Here is a 19,220-nt window from a genome sequence, read left to right as displayed (position 1 = left end):
CCAGCACAAAGAAAGGGACTTTAAGGATCTTAAGGCTAACTTCCTGTTCAAGCAAGCCTCAACTGGTCTTTTCTACTACCGCACAGCTTATCTCTGGCAATTGGATCTAAATTGGACTCTGCCTGAAACTCTGCAAGTCTCTAAGTTACACTTCTGAGGTAATTTGGGGCTTTAGAAGTATATCCCTGTGATGGATTGTGATTAAAGGACTAAAGTCATAAGGTAAAATATTTTGCCCAGTAAACACCCGATTGGTGCATCTGACCTGCACTACATCGCAGTCAGAATCATTAGCGCCCTAGTCCTGTTCTACTATGGCCACGGAGTATCATTGGCATTTTGTGTTTCTCTGCATTATTTTATACTTAAAACTTATAACATTCATGTCTACGGTTCCTCATTGGATTTTTGTCATTTTGGTGTCATTTTATTTATTTAATTGAACTCTATTTTTCTAATTGTTTTGGGGTTTTTAGTGTTCTGCGTTTTGGCCTTATTGCTGTTCTGTTGCTGTATAACTACTTTACACATTGCCTCCAAGTTAAGCCTTTCTGCTTCATACAATATATACCTCAGATTTACTTAGTGACTTTGGTGGGTCACCCTGATAAGAACTGATTACTGGAGGTGGATATTTACCTCCATTAACTAATAACCCAATTTCTTACACTGCTGCAATAATATCAGATCAATTTCATATCCCCTATAAGGAACTTATATGTTCATCAAAGCAGGATCAGACTGTGTAATCTACAGAGGTGCAAGTCAAAGTCTTACAAGCTGGCAATAATCTAGTAGGTCAGTTACTACCCACTACCAGGGCAGTGTGTTACAAAAGGTCAAATTAAGGAGCAGAGAAACAATTAGGCTGCAAGAATAATCCGAGCCTAATATTGATAGAACAATAACAGAATTCTCTAAATAAGGAATGAAGGCTGACCTCTGAATTCCAATCCACGAAGCTGAAATGTAACCAGGCCATTGCCTATCTCGATGATGTGCACCAAGGCATTTAAGTAGTCAGAGGCCAAGATAAAACAGTCACCAGTTGAATAATTGCCCCAGCGACCAAGCAGCAGATCCCCGCAAAGTGTGTGCTGCAAAGATCGTGTCAGGTGCTCATAGAAAATAGAGTTTAGGTTGTTGTCATCTGCACCTGCAGGTGAAATGAAAAGACAACGTATTAGTGCAACCTCATATTTTGCAATAACAGCCAACACTAATGCTCCAACCCCAGGTAAGCACCTACTCCTTTCAAACTCGCCAACAGACAACTGTTACCTGCTGCCCCTCATCCCTCAACCTGTCCTTCAAAGCCATAAATCGATGAATGCAGAAGCACATTGTCTAAAAAAATACACACAGCAACGTACAGAGCCAGAAAAACAGATGCCTGCAGTGGCTTGAAAAATCAATGTGTTCGGTCTACCTTCACAAACCTAAGACAGTTTCAGGGATTAAAGCAGAAGACAGATTAAAATGTAATATTAAATGAATAGATGCAAGATGTAGGCAAATTACTTTTGTGCTAAGCATACCATAAAATAAAAGGAATAAGGAGTTAAGGGTATTGGATTACAGAAAAAGAAGCAGAAAAAAGAATGAAATTAGCTAAACTAAATTTAAGGAGTAGAACACATTACACATGATGGATAAAGTGTGTCTCTCTATATCTTTCTGTAGGTAGGTGAAGTACAGGTATTATATGTTTTCTATCCAGCTGCTTTAATCTACAATCAAAGCCTCTAGAGCTATAATGGATTTGGACCCTTTGGGGGCATTCAAAAATGTGTATCCTGAGCACCATTTTCTTTTGGATTTCAAGAAGCTAAATCAGGAAATCACCAAGAGAAACGTAGCTATTAATAAGACTTTCAAAGATTACTATCTGCCAAACACAGTAAGCCACAACTTTAGACTGCACCCTGTAAGGTACCTTCAGCTGAAAGGACACCTTGTTTTAAAATTTCATTTTAGAATTAACCTGCACTGCATCCTGCTGTGTCAAATCTGGCATTTTTAAAGTTTGTAATCTTGAAAAACCATTACATGTTATTAAGCTTGCTTAGATACAATTCTAGGATCGCTGTTCAAACGGCATCAGAAGTTGTTGTACAATAATTTCCATGAAAATCAGCAAAATTAATGTGGAAGAAGGGCTTCCACCGAAATCACAGACAGCATTACTAATTAACTTTTATGATTGCGGCTCCTATGTAATCTTAATGCTTGGACACTTAACAGGATTTGCTCCTACCCTTGGTTGCTGGCAAAATATACATACATACAAACTGCCTGGTCAAGCTTCAAGTCTTCCTACTGCAATAACAAGACTCAAGTTCAAACATTATAACAACCTTAGTAAAGAAGAGAAGTGGAGCAAATTCAACTGTTGGAATTAACAAAAGAAACCTTTCGTGTCACAGACCAACTCTGACAAAGGGGGACATAGTGCATGATGTGGATGCAGCTATCAAAATCAAATGCGAAAGATATTCAGGAATGTCACAATGTAACTTGCAACAAACTGCTTTTAAATTTCAAGACCTTCAAGCGGCTGTCCATATGCCTTACTGGTAAACAGATGGGTCTGACCGTTCCTATTAAAAGTGCTAAAACATACCCCAAACAGGATAGGATATACCCTGCGCTTATCGGTCACTGATAAGGCAAACAGCTAAAGCAAACCGCTATCGCAACCCAAATCACGTCTGACCAAGAACATGCATATACTACTAATCCAAAAATGAGACTATCAGCACCGCAGGCCTGATTTGCCGTGTTTTCATTTATCCCAGACACTGGGAACATAACAGTTGCTTTGCCAATGCACTTCAGTTACACTGCACTTTCAGAACTGGAACCCAACTTGAAGCTTGCTGATGCCACTACACAACACTCTGGAGTACTGGCCAGCCATTCTGCAACTGGGTGGCAAAACCTGCACCTCTTTATTCAAAGACAGGCAAACAATAAGGGCAGGTTGGTCATTATAGGATTCTCAGTTTAATATCTGAAGACCAGAGAAACATTACTGAACGGTTTTTCAGCAGTGACAGGGAAGCTGGGATGCTTGTTCAGGTTTGACCAGGGACATTAATTCTTCAGAATACAGAAATATAAAGTCTGCAATCACACTGGAATGTGAATATCACAAGCTCAAATAACTAGAAATGTCATCCTTGGTGGTTCAGTGACTCAATCCCTCCACATACCTGCAACTGTCAATGCATGGTATCAATTATGTAAATACATCCTCACACAACTTCACCATCAAAAGAATATACTCTCGGTATAAATATGACATCAGGACATTTCACCATGATTCAATTACACCTGCACTGGAATACTGTAATGTCCTACTTGAAGGAACAAACTTCTCAATGATCTAAATACTTCATATACTCCAAACGTTCCCTGCCAAATCAATTCCAAGTGGCAATTGCATGAAAAGACACTTGTAAATTCAATGCTTGTTCTGATCCACAAATCTATAAAAGAAGACTGATCTCATCACCACCACACAAGACAGCACAACCAATTTGTCTTCATCCATTAACTTGATTGATCTTCCAGTTCTCTAATCATCTCACGTTGCAGGCAGAATAAACGGTCCTCTGAAACACTTTCTCAAAATCGTACTCCCTGCTAAGTACTCTTTCAGGAAACAGAATACCTAACTTTACAAATTCTGTTAAATCTAATGAGACTCTTACACCTACCTTGTCCTGCAGCTTACTTTTAAATTTACTTGAAGCTTAGATAAAAACAATGTAAACAATTCTTAAACTATATCAAATAAATCACTGGACTCAAATGAGAGATTTTTTTTATTATTGTTAGTGAGTAAATCGAGTTTACAACCATTAACAAAGGGAGATGCAAATTCTTGAAAATCTCTAAATCTTCAGCAAAAATGTGGCTGGCTCTACAAGTAAGTGAAATTCAAATCCCCTACATGTTTTGCCTAATGTACAAACTTTACACTTCGTAGAGCTCTGACAAAGTTTTGTCTTACAAAATGGTTTTGCAGAAAATCCACACCACTACCAAAAAAATGCATATATCCAAGCAAACTCTTCCAATAAGAGAGGGCTTTTGCTAAGATTAGTTTCCTCCACAAAATATTTTTGCTGGATTTTTTTCCTCCGAGCATTCGCAAACATTGCAGAGCTTGCAACGTTTTGAAAAGCAGCTATGAAGTTTTGAGGGGAAAATCTTTACAACTTTGCATTGCTGTAGTAAGACCTGCATCAATGCACTGGAAGGGATAATGAATGGTGCATGTTTTACAAGAGATTCAAGTATACTTCAAAAAACCCTGGAGGGGAGAGGCTGTGCCATGGCACTTAGGCATAGTGGAATACATACCTGGGTTACGGTCCAGTTGAGTAGCGAGCCTAGTATTGGAGTGATCAACCCTTTTAGTGCTGCCAGAAGGAAAAAGATTCATATTTGGTTAGATAGTGGATTCAGCAAATGTGTTTGTACATGAACATTCTGGCTTCCCATTGTATTTAACAGTATAAATATCCGCCTGTGTTACCTTGTGTGCTTCTCAGAACGTATTAGAAGCATTTACGACAAAGAACATATTCAAACTCAGATAAAGCCACACTTCAATGAAAATCTGCATCACCCACAGGGGACCAAAGCTAAACAGTAGGCCTTTGGCTGGCTGACAGATAGCAAGTATGAGCAGGCAGGCAATGTCTATTTTACATTAACTGGGGTTTTTTTGTAAAACATATCCCTCTTTCCAAATAAAGTGCCTGCCAGTCCAACAATGGACACTTACTTGTAGTCTCGCTCCCAAAATTTGACAGGTCGAGCATATGAGGTGATGAACACAGCACTGCCCAGGAGTGGGTTCAGAGGAGTGGAGAAGAGAGCGGACAGCACTGCTTGCACAAACAGCATGGCTGAGTCTGATGGGGAGCAAAAGTCAAGGAATACAGTCCACAAACCCGAACCAGAAAGAAACATGATGTCATAAAATGCCAGTTATACCCAATAAACTGGCAATGTAATTGTCAATTCTTCACGTACAGGCTGAATAAAGGAATCTACCCTTGTGCTTCAACAATAATTCTCTGTTGTATCTGTATCATATCTCTATAGTTTTTGGTGCTGTGGCTCTTTCGCAGTAGAGGGTGGAAAATAACAATAGTAGTAAATATCAAAACACATTGTGACTCTGTAAGGCTCTTCGATTGCTACGCATCATGCCACAGGGCTCAACCGTTTAAGAATAGAGCATTTGTTTTTCTGTCATTCAGTCATTAACACAAAAAAGAAAATGCCATTAGTATTGACCTTTCAGGAAAGGTACTGCAAAAGTACCTTACTTTTCACAAACATACAAACTTGTACAAGAATGAACAGAAAAAGTAAACAAGCATTGGCAACGCCAATAGGTCTCCCTGAAGAAAAAGCTATTGGCATTGTCAATATGTTTTAGCCATGCTGTACACCTGTACAGCTGCTGTTTAGCATGACTAAAAGTTAGTGGGGTGCAGAAGAGTGGCGTGGCATAAAGTGGAGTAAAGCAGAGTGTTACGGAGTGCCGAAAAGAGTAATGGAGTGGTGTAGAGATGAGTGGCATAGAGCAGAATGAAGTTGAGTGGCATGGAGTGGTGTAGAGTGTTGTGGAGGGAGTAGAATGTCGCAAAGTGGAAGGGTGTAGAGTGGAGTAGATATGAATGGCACAGAGGTGTAAAGTGTCCGAGTAGAGTATTGTAGAATGGAGTGGCATAGTGTCGCTGAGTGGTATACAGCTGAGAGGAGTGGCGTAGAGGGTGTTCCGTAGAACATATGGGCGTAGAGCAGAGTAGATTGTCATACAGTGGAGATGCATAGAGTGGAGTAGTGAAGGATAATGGCAGAATGGAGAAGTGTTGTAGGACAGAGGTGAATGGAGTGGCATAGTGACAAAGAGTGGAGAAGTGGAATGGAGTAGTGTGTCGTAGAATAGAATGGCGTAGTGTGGCATGGATTGGCATAGATGGAGTTGTGTAGAGCGACGTAGAGTGAGTTAGTGGCATAGAGTGGAGTAGAGTGTTGTAGAGTGGTGTGACATGGAGTGGAGTTTAATGGAGTAGAGCGTCAGAGTGTAGTGCTGTAGAGTAGAGTGGCCTAGAGTACAGGGGCGAAAAGTACAGTAGTGCAGAGTAGATTGGCATAGAGTGCATTGATTTTGAGCAAAGTGGTGTAAACTGCATTGGCATAGAGGTCAGTAACGAAAAATAGTGCAGAGTAGGTTGCATTGGCGTAGAGTTCAATGGCACAGAGTTGGTTGGTGCAGAGTGAACTAGAATGCATAGAGTGCAGTGGCATAGAGTAGATGGTGTCAGAGTATATTTATCATAAAATATTTGTTTCCGCCACACATCTAAATTACTAACAAACGTGCGATTCATATCTGCACAGTTCATTTACAGACATTCAAATTTTTTTGTGTGCTCGAAAACAAAATAACATTGCACAGCCTTCTGACTAGCACATCTTCATTAGCCAGCATCATTGTCACGTAAATCCTCTCACTTTGAAGTCAGAGAAAGAAGACTAAACACAAGGCTCCCAGGAAAACAAAGTCTGACATGGTCTTTGTCTTTGACTGCACAGCAAATGTCTATCAAAGTGGAGGAACCGGTAGCTTTTGGTGAGGTCCTGCACAATGCTCCTAATAGGTACGCAAGTCAAAGGGATATGCAGTTCCTGAGGGGAGTGATCAGGTCTCTTATGGATTGCCCTCACATACCCCGAAGGATGTCATGCTTCATCACTGGGCTGTGCTCCTCGTCGGGCCGGCGCTGCAATGCCAGACGGGCTCCCGCGAAGGGGCTCTTTGCCGGAGATCTTTTAAGAGACAGCCGTTTGGTGCATGAGGGTAAGTGGTCAAGGTAATTAAGTGAGTGTGCGTTGTGAATTAAAATTGGTTTAGTACTGCCCTATATGGAACAAATTTTATTCTTGGGGTGTACTAACCCAACTAAAAATGCGTGAGCCCTGTTTGGAATTGACGATCCTACAGGGTCTAGTTAGTGTATGTGGTCAACCTGTTTCTCGCCTTCTGCCCCTAACGGATCAATCAGCAATTCTTCAGGACCGGTATCTAAGGGAGTCAGTTCTCCTAAACTCTAACACTACCGCAAGGCTGGTGCCGAGTACCGTATTTGTCACCAGCGTTGCTTGCGATGTTCCAGGAGATCCTACACCTGCTCTGGCTGCCGTAGAGCCAGAGCAGGGGTAGGATTGCCGCTAGTTGCACGCCACCCATATAGTTGAGCAACGAGGTGCTCTCTCGGCTATCCCGTCAGGTTGTGACCTCATTACCAGGGGTCTCACCTATCCAGGTCTTCAATCCGGTTACATCGCAAGCAACGCTGGTGACAAATACTGTACTCAGCACCGGCCTTGCGGTAGTGTTAGAGTTTAGGAGAACTTGACTCACTTAGATACCGGTCCTGAAGAATTGCCGATTGACCCGTTAGGGGCAGAAGGCAAGAAACAGGTTGACCACATACACTAACTAGACCCTGTAGGATCATAAATTCCAAACAGGGCTCACGCATTTTTAGTTAGGTTAGTACATCAAGAAAAAAATGTGTTCCATATAGGACAGTACTAAACCTATTTTAATTCACAACGCACACTCACTTCACTACCTTGACCACTTACCCTCACGCACCAAACGGCTGTCTCTTAAAAAATCTCCGGCAAAGAGCCCCTTTGAGGGAGCCCGTCGGGCATTGCAACGCCGGCCCGACGAGGAGCACAGCCCAATGATGAAGCATGACATCCTTCAGGGTGTGTGAGGGCAATCCATGAGGCATGTTCGCTCCCCTCAAGAACTGCATATCCCTTTGACTCATGCACAGCAAATATGACGAGATAAGAACAAGATTTAAAAGCCTGTTTACAGAAATCCAGTACTGGTGGAAAAATACAGTAAATAAAGTTTGGGCAAGGGAAGAAATGAACTCAAGTTTTGAGTTACAAACCACAAAACCAATGGTAGGCAATGGGCAGAACGCATTCCCCGGGAAGCGTTCTGAATGTCTCCAATATGTTGATAGCAAACCAGACAGCAGCGCTGTCTGAAATACTTTGACCTAAAAAACATACACTCAAAAGCAAAAGAGCAGAGCTGGCTAGGTTTAAGCAGTTATACCACAGAGGCTAAATAAGCAACCAAATGTATGTGGTAACAGGAATTTATCGCTGTCAATGTTAGAGGCCTAAAGACAAAAAATATAAAACATAAAAATTAAAGCTTCCCTAAAAGACCAAACAGACTTTCGTTTTCCAGGTCTCCTTTAAATCATTCCACGCTGTACAACACAGTATTTGTTTAGTGCAAAATTGACAGCGCTTGGACAAAGTCCTTCACATTAATTCAGACTGGCCACTAGCGCCAGATCCTCACTGACCAAGAACAGTTTGTCGCGTAGTACAACAGTGCCATCTGCTCACAACGCCTAACAGTACAAGAATCTATCACTTCTTGGTAGAGCCTCTTCCATACACTGTCCCCACTGGTGGTTCCTCACAATCTAAGCTCCTTGTGATGTCAATCAGTGAAGAGGATTCAAACCACCCACCAATGCAAGCTCCTCTCATTATCCACCAGTACCAAAATTTCACACTTGCACCTTCCTGCACCACATATGGTCTGTTGTGCATCAATTCTATGCTAGAAGGCAATTTGGGAGTTTAACCTCCATGGCAGGGGTTCTGAGGGGCCAGCCAATTGCTAAAATGTTAATCACACTCCTGACTTACCTCTATCAGTTCTGCTTTCTCGAACACTACCCATCTCACAGCTTTTCTATGCACTACAATTCTTCCACTCTGTGCCTCTCGTACTACAGTCACTCCCCTCTTCGGTCATTCTTTTCACTCTTAACATGCCACTTGACTCTCTTCCTTGATCGTACCAACTGTCTATCGTGCTCCCGCTCTTTCCTTTGTGCCTGTTTTTTTTTTTCCTTTTTCATTTGTCATCTCTTAACCTTTCATCCTCTTCTCTCTCCGTCCTCTATTTCTTCTAAGGCAGTGCATCCACAATTAGGGTCTTTCAATTGCCCAACCTATATGTCCAACTAGTCACAGGGTACTCTGTGCCTCATGTTTCCAGTCGAAACTCTGGTCAAGGATGAACGCAATGGATGTTTAAGGGCCATGCCACAGCTACCTGCATGTCCTGGCAATGTTCCGTTATAAGTAGTGTCTTAGGAAGGAATGTCGGTAAAATGCCTCTTCATTCAAGCTGTTATTAAGTGTTTTAACTGGTTTCATCTAGTACGTACAAACGTAGTCACTGCCTTCCTAAATGTTCTTATAGTGAGATCAGAACAAAAGATGCACACGTCCATGATGGACAGTCCTAATCATTAATATTGCAAGATCCTCATCGTCTAATGCAAGAACAACATTCATTGCATTAGCAATGATCATTACTTAGTATCTACATCCGCTACAAGGTAGCGAACAGTACCCTCACCCCATACCCATTACTCATGCAAACCACACCTTCAGCTCCCCCTTCCCAGCAGGTGAAAATACCAATGACAATAAGAAAATATATCACATGTGCTGCAAACTGACACAAAAGGATACGAGGGACAGCAAAGGGCTGAGCGAAGGCATGAAACGCTGAGCCCCAGGTGATTTGCCAGGGTGCAATATAGGTAAGGACAAAGCGCAACTTGTATAGTAAGTCCCAGAGCTGTAGGAAGAAGAAAATACATACATGAATTCACAGAACTGGGACCAAAAGTGTTTTTCCTGGCCCTCCTGACAACAGGAATCTACGTTCATATACTACAGCAGAGCATCATAACACAAATTAAACAAGATAAGCAACTATTTTATTAGGGTAAGCAATACAATGTTTACGTTGAAAGGGATTAAAAAAAGTTATTCACTTGCAATTACAGTACTTCCGCATTGGTAAATCTTAATTTCACATGCTTCAAAATATTCCATAGCTGGGAACCCTCAATAACCAATGTTAAATACCAGTGGCTAACTGAGTTGTGCCACCTTCCTCGCTACTTCTTAGGAAACGGTTGTTGCAAAACCAATAGGTCAGAGTTAAAAGCAAAAGCGCATGCAAACATGTATTCCGAAAGATTTTCCCATTCCCCATTTTTTAGATAGCACCCAGACCTATGGACTTTAACAATGCCTGGTGGTGATAGCGGTAGTGGTAGTCAAACTGTTCTTGTATTACTGATATTGGAGGCAACTATTGGTGATGGTATTGGCGGGCACGGTGATATTGGAGTATTATTAGCGATACTGTGCAATGGTAGCAGTATTGGGGTTATTGGTTCAGGTGGCAATGATGGCAGTGGCTGTGATCTAGGCAGTAATGGTGGTGTGGGTATAGGAGTGGTATTAGTGGTGGTACTAGTATTGCGGTAGTGATATGTGATCCTGGTAGTGGTGGCATGGACAATGGTGGAACCTGTGGAAGTGGTGGTAGTATCAGTAATGGCAATATTTGCAGTTGTGTGTAATTAATGGGCATATTAGTGGAGGCATTTTTAGTAAGGCACTAGTGGTTGTGCTATTGGTGGTGATACTGTGGTTATGAAATTGGTGATAGTACTGATAGAGTGGTATTGGTTTTGTGGTTATTGCTGGTAGTACTGGTCGATATGTGTTTGTGGTATTAGTTGTGTGGGGAATGGGTAGTGACTGTATTGATGATGGTGGCATTGAGTGTAATGCTACTGGCGATACTGGTAGCAGTGGTGCCATTAGTGGAGAAGGTATAGTTGGTGAGGGTGGTGTGCTATTGAAGGTAATGGTATTGTTTTTATTGTTACCTGAATATGAATGGTTGGGGCAGTGTGGAATTGTTGAAGGGGAATTTGGTGCTGTCATTAGTCAAGGTGGTACTGTTATTAGTGATTCTGGTATTCAAGGTGGTACTGGAGCTACGGTACTGGTGGTACGCGATTTATTGGAATTTGTGGAGGCTTTAATGACAACATTACTGGGGCTAGTAGTAATGTGGGACTGGTGGTATTGGATGTCTTACTGATAGTAGTGATGGTATTCTTTGTGCTACTAGTGGAACATTGCTAGTGGTGGTGCTAGCCACTTGTGGTGGAGTGATCTGTGGTGTCATCATGATGTGGCAAGAGTGGTTGTGGTATTGTGATGGTTGTACTAGTAGTACTGCTGGTGATATTGGTGATTGTCAAGGAATCGGCAGTGGAGTTGAATACATTGGTAGTGTTACTGATGGCTGTTTGATTTTATTGGTGGTGTGGGACTAGCATTGTGTCCGTGGCATTGTTCTGGGGTATTAGTACTCCATTTGCCAAAAACAGAGTACTTTCTGTACTGAAATGAATGCTACAGAGGTGTGATGATTGAGTGGTATTTTGGATTTGTGGTGTTACTAGAGGTGGTGTTAGTGTGGGATGGGTGATATAGCTATTGTGGTGGTGGTATTGGTAGTGTTGGTATTAATTATCATGCTGGCATTAATAGATGATGTGGTGAGTTCTTGGTGGTACTAAAGAGGATGGTATATTTGGCATTTGTGATCATATTGTTTTTTATTGGCATTGTTTTTGTGAACATGGTGTTGTGGTATTGGTGGTCTGGGTGATTGGTGTCAGTGGTGGTAGCATACGACTGGAGGTGCTGATACTGGTATGTTGGTACTGCTCTGATATTAGTAGTGGTGGTATTGGGAGGGATGGTAGTGTGTGGTATTGGCAGTGATGTTACTGCTATTGGTGGAGTAGAAACTGGTAGTGGTGTTATTTGGTACTGGTGTACTTAGTATTGTTGGATGTGGTATTGTGGGACATCTTTGGAGGTGGTAGGGTTGGATTCCTGGTGTTACTGTCTGTGATACTTGTATTGTGTAAGTAAAGATGTTGGTGTTGGCAATGGCATTACCGGTGGTGGTATTGACACAGGTATTTCTATTAGTGGACATGGTGTTGGTACTGTTGTTGTAATTATGCCGGAGTTGGTGGTTGTGGTACTACAGGGTACTGTTGTGATGGCACTGGTAGCGGTACTGGTTCCCTTTGGTGCCACTTTTATGGTACTCGGGTGGGGGAACTGGTGTTAGTGTAGGTAGTAGTGGCTGTGTGCGGTATTAGTAGTGGTGCTGTATTAGTATTGGAGTGACAGACCTCATCTGGTAGGGACAGGATCTAGCAGCAGATTCCCTAAGAACCCTCCTCAGGCACCAGACAAGATCAGTCATTTTTTTTCAGCAGTACCTCTGCAGTGAGGGCATCGAGCAACTCTGCAGCGATGTCGTCTCCCGAATGTGACATCAATAGAGTCCATTTAAGCACTCCCCCAATGCGCCGTCAGTTTCTTTATGACCATTTCTGTGCCAACAAAGCGGAGCCATGTAGAGAAACAGTCTCAGGAAACAGTGTGCCCAAAAGGGGAAAATATTGTATCAACAAGTACAGATAGAAAGAACCGCAGTAGAATGTAAAGAGGGGATCTAGAAGAACACAGGGCCCTCAGTTCGCAGAGTGGAGGAAGGATAAGTACTCTACGGCTACATCCTGTCTCTACCAGATAACATGTTACCGAAGTTAAGTAACCTGTCCATCTGATAGAGACATCTAGCCGCAGATTGCTCATTTAAGAATCAGATACAAAAGCAATATTATCGGAGGAAGGGCTGCAAACCAACCTCACCAAAGATCCCCAAATAGAAGGAGCTTTTCCAAAAGACCAGACTATCTGTAAAATGATAGGTGAAGCAAGATTTTCACTGAAGGACTGATCTCCAAGAAGGACAATGGGAAGCTCGTAGGGAGTTTAAAGCTACAAGACCGTGAGACACACAGTATACAACCAGAAAAAGAGGTGGTCCCCAAAGGGAATGTAACCTACAATCGGGGAATTCAAAGGGACCAAAGATTATAGTCCATAGAGTCCAGGCTCAACACCAATGGAAGGAGCATACACTGCGAGCTCAGCTGCAGTGATCACATACAACGAATGAAAAGCATCCACCGACCATCAAGGAAACTATCCTGGAGTAACACATTTTGAAAAAAGGGACCTCAAATCCCAGAAAGATCGACAAAAGAGAAAGAGAACAATGAATGCTTAAGAACATTGATAGAAAAATGAGAACGGTAAAAAGAAAAGCTCTTATACTGAGAGCCTTGAAAGATATACAAGGAATCCTTTCGAAATAATGTAACGGAGATGCTCATTGAAGAGAAGGAAGAAAACAGACAAGTACAACCAAGAAGGAGTTGGCCTAACGGCTAGGGCGGTCGACCTCGAATCTGGGGAACTGGGTTAGAGTCTCGGCAATGACGCTGAACATCCTGTGATTCTGGGCAAATCACTTAATCTCCCCGTGCCAAACAAAAAATTCATGTATCCTCATGTAACACAACTGGTGCTATGTAAAGCGGTCTGATACCCGATTCAGGTCAAGTTCGCACTATATAAAACTGAGTAAATAAAAAAAAAAAGTTGAACCATGTCACTAAAAAGGTGTAGGTAAAATGCAGCAATGTACAGCATATAGAAGGCCAGACGTTTATGTACAAACACACACGTATATATACACCTGAAGTAAAAGACATCTACAAGAGATATAAATGTATAGAAGGACAAACATGCATATAAAAATCATAGAAATTCCTGTGGATACCAAAGTCATAAAGAGAACAGAATAAGTAGATTCACTCCTCCAATGGTAACCAACGTCCTCCGCCAGTGAGCGGAAGGACGAGAAGTAGGGAAACTAGGAACACTCCAAGAACCGATGGAACCAAGGAACGACAGAGATAAAACATCCTAACGTCATTAAAGAGGTTATGACAGTAATTGAGGTGGAGACCGAAAGACAAAGCTAAGAAACCGCAACACAGTGCCACATAAGAGTAGGAAGTGGAAGTGGAAGGCATCGCACCACTACGGGAAAATAAGGGCAACCGTCCAAGAACCAACGCTACTGACTGAACAAGGGTGCCAGCAGGCGGTAGCAGAAGATGCTAAGAAACAGCATGTGGAAAGTCCACCATGAAAGAGAAGTAGACTGCCAGGGGAAACGAAGGGCTGGAGGAAACTAAGGGCAACGGATAGTTGATTATGACAATCACAAAGTGTCCAACGTATGGAAGCAGGAGAAACAGGTAAGAAACTTGAGCAACTCTTCATTAAAACTTGAGGAAAGATTGGATATGCCCCAAGAAAAGTAATGAAATACCCTCAACCAAATAAGGAGGTTAAAGGAAACCTCTCCCATAGATAAGTGGACAACACAAAGGTGGGAGTGGACGGAGGAAGATACAGGAAAGAAAGGAAAAACCAGCCTCCTGTGAAAGCAGGATACCAGAAAAGAATTTAAATCATCAAGGAGACTGGTGTCCCAGGTGAAGAAAACTGAAAAAACAACAAACACAACAGATACCCCACAGTGCGATGGCAGATTGTAGAAAAAAAAAAACACAGGCGGCAACAGCAGCGGCTGTACCCCAAGTAGGTATGCAGAACACCTAAAGTGTAAAAATACTACAAGAATACCAGACTGCTGAAGGTAAACAGCACCAGGAGCATGATAATGTAGAAAAGGGCCTAGACATGAAGGCAGTGTTAAGGCGCAATTCATAACAATATGCCTAATAGATGTTGATACCACAAGGGCATTAGGGAGGTGGAGTCGTGGAACTCCGGTCCAAATCAATAGGAACACAATATGAGTAGGAGAAAATCCATGTGTTCCACGGAATAAAATAAAACAAAGAGAAGGTCTACACCGAGGAGGGTTGAAGACCGGAACGAAAGTTAACCAGGTCAAGAGTGTGCCTGCCTTTGGTATCGGTGCCACCCAAATCGAGGGGGCAGAGAAAAGATAAAGGTGAAGTCCCTGTAAGGAATACTAAGTGCATATATAGTTCACAAAATGCCTCTAAGGCATACAAAAGAAGGTCCCCGAAAAAGGGGAACCAGGCTATAGTGCACTTGCACAACATAAGAGAATACCCGCAACAAAGTAATTATTTGGGTAGGAAAAATCCAGCAGCAAAAAAGAAGCCGTAAAAACAGACTCCCATGAGACCGCAAAGCGAGATATGTTCCAGATGGCAGGAAACGAAACCTGTCACTGACAGCATGCATGAGAAGAAAAGTACCTGCAGAAAGCAGGACCACCACACTGGGTGTAACTCTGGAAGGAAGAGAGTACACTGCCCTATGAAGGCAGACAAGAGTCAAAACAAGGGCAAACAAACTGTTCCCAACAACCTCAGTATAACAGAGTTAAGACTCCATACCAGCATGACTATCTCTGAACCAGCATAAAGCCAAGTCTGTATGCGCACCAAAAAGGGAGGCGCCATCAAAAGGCATGTCAATTAAAGTAGTTTGCACAGCCTCCAAAAAACTGGAAGTACGCAACCATGCATGAAGACGTTGAGGTATGGAAGAGGCCATAGCCCGACCATCAGAATCAGTGGTATCCATACCACAGCGGATGCTAAGAGTGGCAGCTTGTTGCCCACCTCGTACCAGGGGAACAAGAGCATTCCGGGCTTCCTCCTTATTGGGAGGGCAAGAGAAGTTCCATGGAGTACCACAAAACGTGGGAAAAGCGGGCGAGGACACGGCAAGTGTTCAGAGAGCACAGGGCAAAACTAGAAGAGAAAATACACCAATCACAAGAGTCAAATTTCCTGGCCTCCCCTGGGGCCAGGCGATGTGTGAGAAATAAAGCAATCCACAGGGAGCCCTGTTTCAGGTTTAGCCCAAGCATCCAGCAGGATATCAAAAAGACAGTCACGATAAAGAAGTACAGGCTCAACTGGTCAGGAAGTAGCACGCCAATTAAAGTGTTTGTTGACAATTACACAGAAGGAAGTTGTAAATCCAGTATGACTGAAACTCAATTGAGCATGTCCACCAGAGTGCAACTCCCCTCCATAGCCAAACCAGGAGACAGGAGGTTAGAGAAGATTCTAAGGCACTGGTGTCATCCAAGTCAAGTAATGAACTAGACTGCATAGGGGGTGGAACCGTGTCCGAAATGGGAGGGGGACACGCCAAGTGTACTACTTCCACAACCATGTTCTTTAGAAGGAAAAACTGGAGGAAGGGAGTCTGAGACCGTCGGCTCCGTTGAGTTTTGCATGCGTCTATTATATTTATTCACTTTGAATGTTTGTTTTTTTTAATTTAACTTTACGCACCCAAACACTTTCATTGTTTCCTTTCCTTCTTACATTCTTATGCGAAAACAAAAAATCACTCTCCACAAACAGCACTTTTATCCTGTCTCGCCTCTGTGTTTTGCTGTCTGCCCTCGTCTTCAATAGTTTCCAGCCTCTGTGTTCTGCTTTACGCATCCAAACACGTATGCTTTTGTCTGAGTTTCCTGCTTACATTCTCATGCAAAACAAACAAAAAAACTCTACAAACAGCACTTTTATCCTTTTATTCTGTTTTGCCTCACACAATGCCCTACACACATTAGACCCCCCCAAACTGCCACCTCACACACTACCCTACACACATTAGACCCCACAAAATGCCAACTCACACACTGCCCTACACACATTAGCCCCCTCACACTCTGCACCCCCTCACCCTCAAATAAATAAGAAAACAGTTTACTTCCAAGGCACTGCAGTCATTTACGTGACCCACTGTCAGATTGTGTATTTTTTTCAATACTAATACAGCCTTTAAAGAAAATAGAAATACAGTTTACTGACAAGTCACTATCCAACACTGCCCCCCTCTCACACAGACCACACAATGCCCCCTCACACAGACCACACACACTGCCCCCCTCTCACACAGACCACTCACACTTACCCCTCCACACAGACCACTCACACTTACCCCTCCACAGACCACACACACTGCCCCCCTCCACAGACCACACACACACACTGCCCCCCTCACACAGACCACACACACACTGCCCCCTCACACAGACCACACACTGCCCCCTCACACAGACCACACACACACTGCCCCCTCACACAGACCACACACACACTGCCCCCTCACACAGACCACACACACACACTGCCCCCTCACACAGACCACACACACACTGCCCCCTCACACAGACCACACACACACTGCCCCCTCACACAAACCACACACACTGCCCCCTCACACAAACCACACACACTGCCCCCTCACACAAACCACACACACTGCCCCCTCACACAAACCACACACACTGCCCCCTCACACAAACCACACACACTGCCCCCTCACAGAGACTGCACACACTGCCCCCTTCACACAGACTACACACACTGCCCCCTTCACACAGACTACACACACTGCCCCCTTCACACAGACTACACACACTGCCCCCTTCACACAGACTACACACACTGCCCCCTTCACACAGACTACACACACTGCCCCCTCTCACAAAGACTACATACACTGCCCCCCTCGCACACAAACCACACACACTGACCCCTCCTCACACACTGACCCCTTGACACACTGCCCCCACATACACTGCTCTCACACATTACCCACTCACAGTACTTTAGGTCACACACACTGCACCCTTACATCCCGCGCACACACACACTGCCCCCTCATACTATTCCCCCTCACACACTGCCCCCTAGTTCGTACGATGTCAGTAGGTGCCTTTTCTAAATTTTAACAAAAACGTTACAGGATCAAAGCGTTTCTAAACCGCATCAGTAGCTTTTTGGTTTTTTTCCTCGGTTAATGTCTATTAGTGCTAGGTGTTTTGTGCTTAAATTAGAATTATTGTTTAACTGTATTTAACAAATGAACAAAGTTCACGTGAACGTTGCGGTCTGAAAATGTTGTGGCGCGCGCCGCGTTCTCCCACTGTTGCCACCCGCATTCAGCTCACCAGGCTGCACACCCCCTCACTCTCCATATGGTCGCAAACCTTTTCTTTGATCTCCGCAGTGCGTCCTCACAGGCTCCTCTCCGCCCACGCATCTCTCCCCTTCCGTGTAGTTCCACCCCGCCTTCTCTTTCTCGCAATTTTTCCGGAATCTCGGCTCTGTGTGACTTACTACTTGACATCCTGCCTCTGCGCTTTGCATTCATCTCTTATATTTATTTACTTTTGAATGTGCGTTTCATTATTTTACTTTACGCACCCAAACACATTTGCTTTTGTATGACTTTCATTCTTTGCTTTCCTGCTTACATTCTGATGAAGATCACTCTCTCCACTAACAGCACTTTTATTCTGTTGCGCCTCTCTGTGTCTTGAGGTCTGCCCTCGCAAGTCGCCTGCAACTGGTCCTTCACATACACTGGCCCCTCGCACACAGACCACACACTTTCTAAAACGCATCAGTAGATTTTGTTTTTTTTTCGTCGGTTAAGGTCTATTGGTGCGAGGTGTTTTGTGCTTAAATTAGAATTATTGTATAACTTTAGTAAACAAATGAACAAAGTTCACACTGCCCCCTCTCACACAGACCACAAAAGCTGCCCCCTCTCACACAGACCACATATCTATCTATCTATCTCCCACACTATCTATTGCCCTCTAGCTATCTATCACCATCACTCTAAATACTTATCTATCTATCACCATCACTCTAAATACTTATCTATCTATCACCCAAAATCTATCTATCTATTGCCCTCACTCGATCTATCTATCTATTGCCCTCACTCGATCTATCTATCTATCTATTGCCCTCACTCGATCTATCTATCTATCTATTGCCCTCACTCGATCTATCTATCTATCTATTGCCCTCACTCGATCTATCTATCCATCTATTGCCCTCACTCGATCTATCTATCCATCTATTGCCCTCACTCGATCTATCTATCCATCTATTGCCCTCACTCGATCTATCTATCCATCTATTGCCCTCACTCGATCTATCTATCTATTGCCCTCACTCGATCTATCTATCTATCTATTGCCCTCACTCGATCTATCTATCTATCTATTGCCCTCACTCGATCTATCTATCTATCTATTGCCCTCACTCGATCTATCTATTGCCCTCCATCTATCTATTGCCCTCCATCTATCTATCTATTGCCCTCCATCTATCTATCTATCGCCCTCCATCTATCTATCTATCGCCCTCCATCTATCTATCTATCGCCCTCCATCTATCTATCTATCGCCCTCCATCTATCTATCTATCGCCCTCCATCTATCTATCTATCGCCCTCCATCTATCTATCTATCGCCCTCCATCTATCTATCTATCGCC

General features: G+C 43.2%; 1 protein-coding gene across 2 annotated transcripts in view; it reads right to left on the bottom strand.

Annotated features, from left to right (window-relative positions):
• Nucleotides 1-19,220, bottom strand: part of PCNX3 (pecanex 3) — a 682,255-nt gene that overhangs the window by 249,926 nt on the left and 413,109 nt on the right. For both annotated transcript variants that reach the window (XM_085625837.1, XM_085625836.1), the window contains exons 23-26: nucleotides 9,622-9,730; nucleotides 4,799-4,928; nucleotides 4,372-4,430; nucleotides 941-1,156 (exon numbers count right to left, since the gene is read on the bottom strand). In XM_085625837.1, the coding sequence (XP_085481963.1) occupies nucleotides 941-1,156; nucleotides 4,372-4,430; nucleotides 4,799-4,928; nucleotides 9,622-9,730 (514 nt within the window). The remainder of the gene's footprint in view (nucleotides 1-940; nucleotides 1,157-4,371; nucleotides 4,431-4,798; nucleotides 4,929-9,621; nucleotides 9,731-19,220) is intronic.

Source organism: Triturus cristatus, chromosome 9, assembly GCF_964204655.1.
Source record: "Triturus cristatus chromosome 9, aTriCri1.1, whole genome shotgun sequence".
NCBI lineage: Eukaryota > Metazoa > Chordata > Amphibia > Caudata > Salamandridae > Triturus > Triturus cristatus.
Note: the sequence above shows the minus strand (reverse complement) of the source record. Positions and strands in the feature narration are given on the sequence as shown.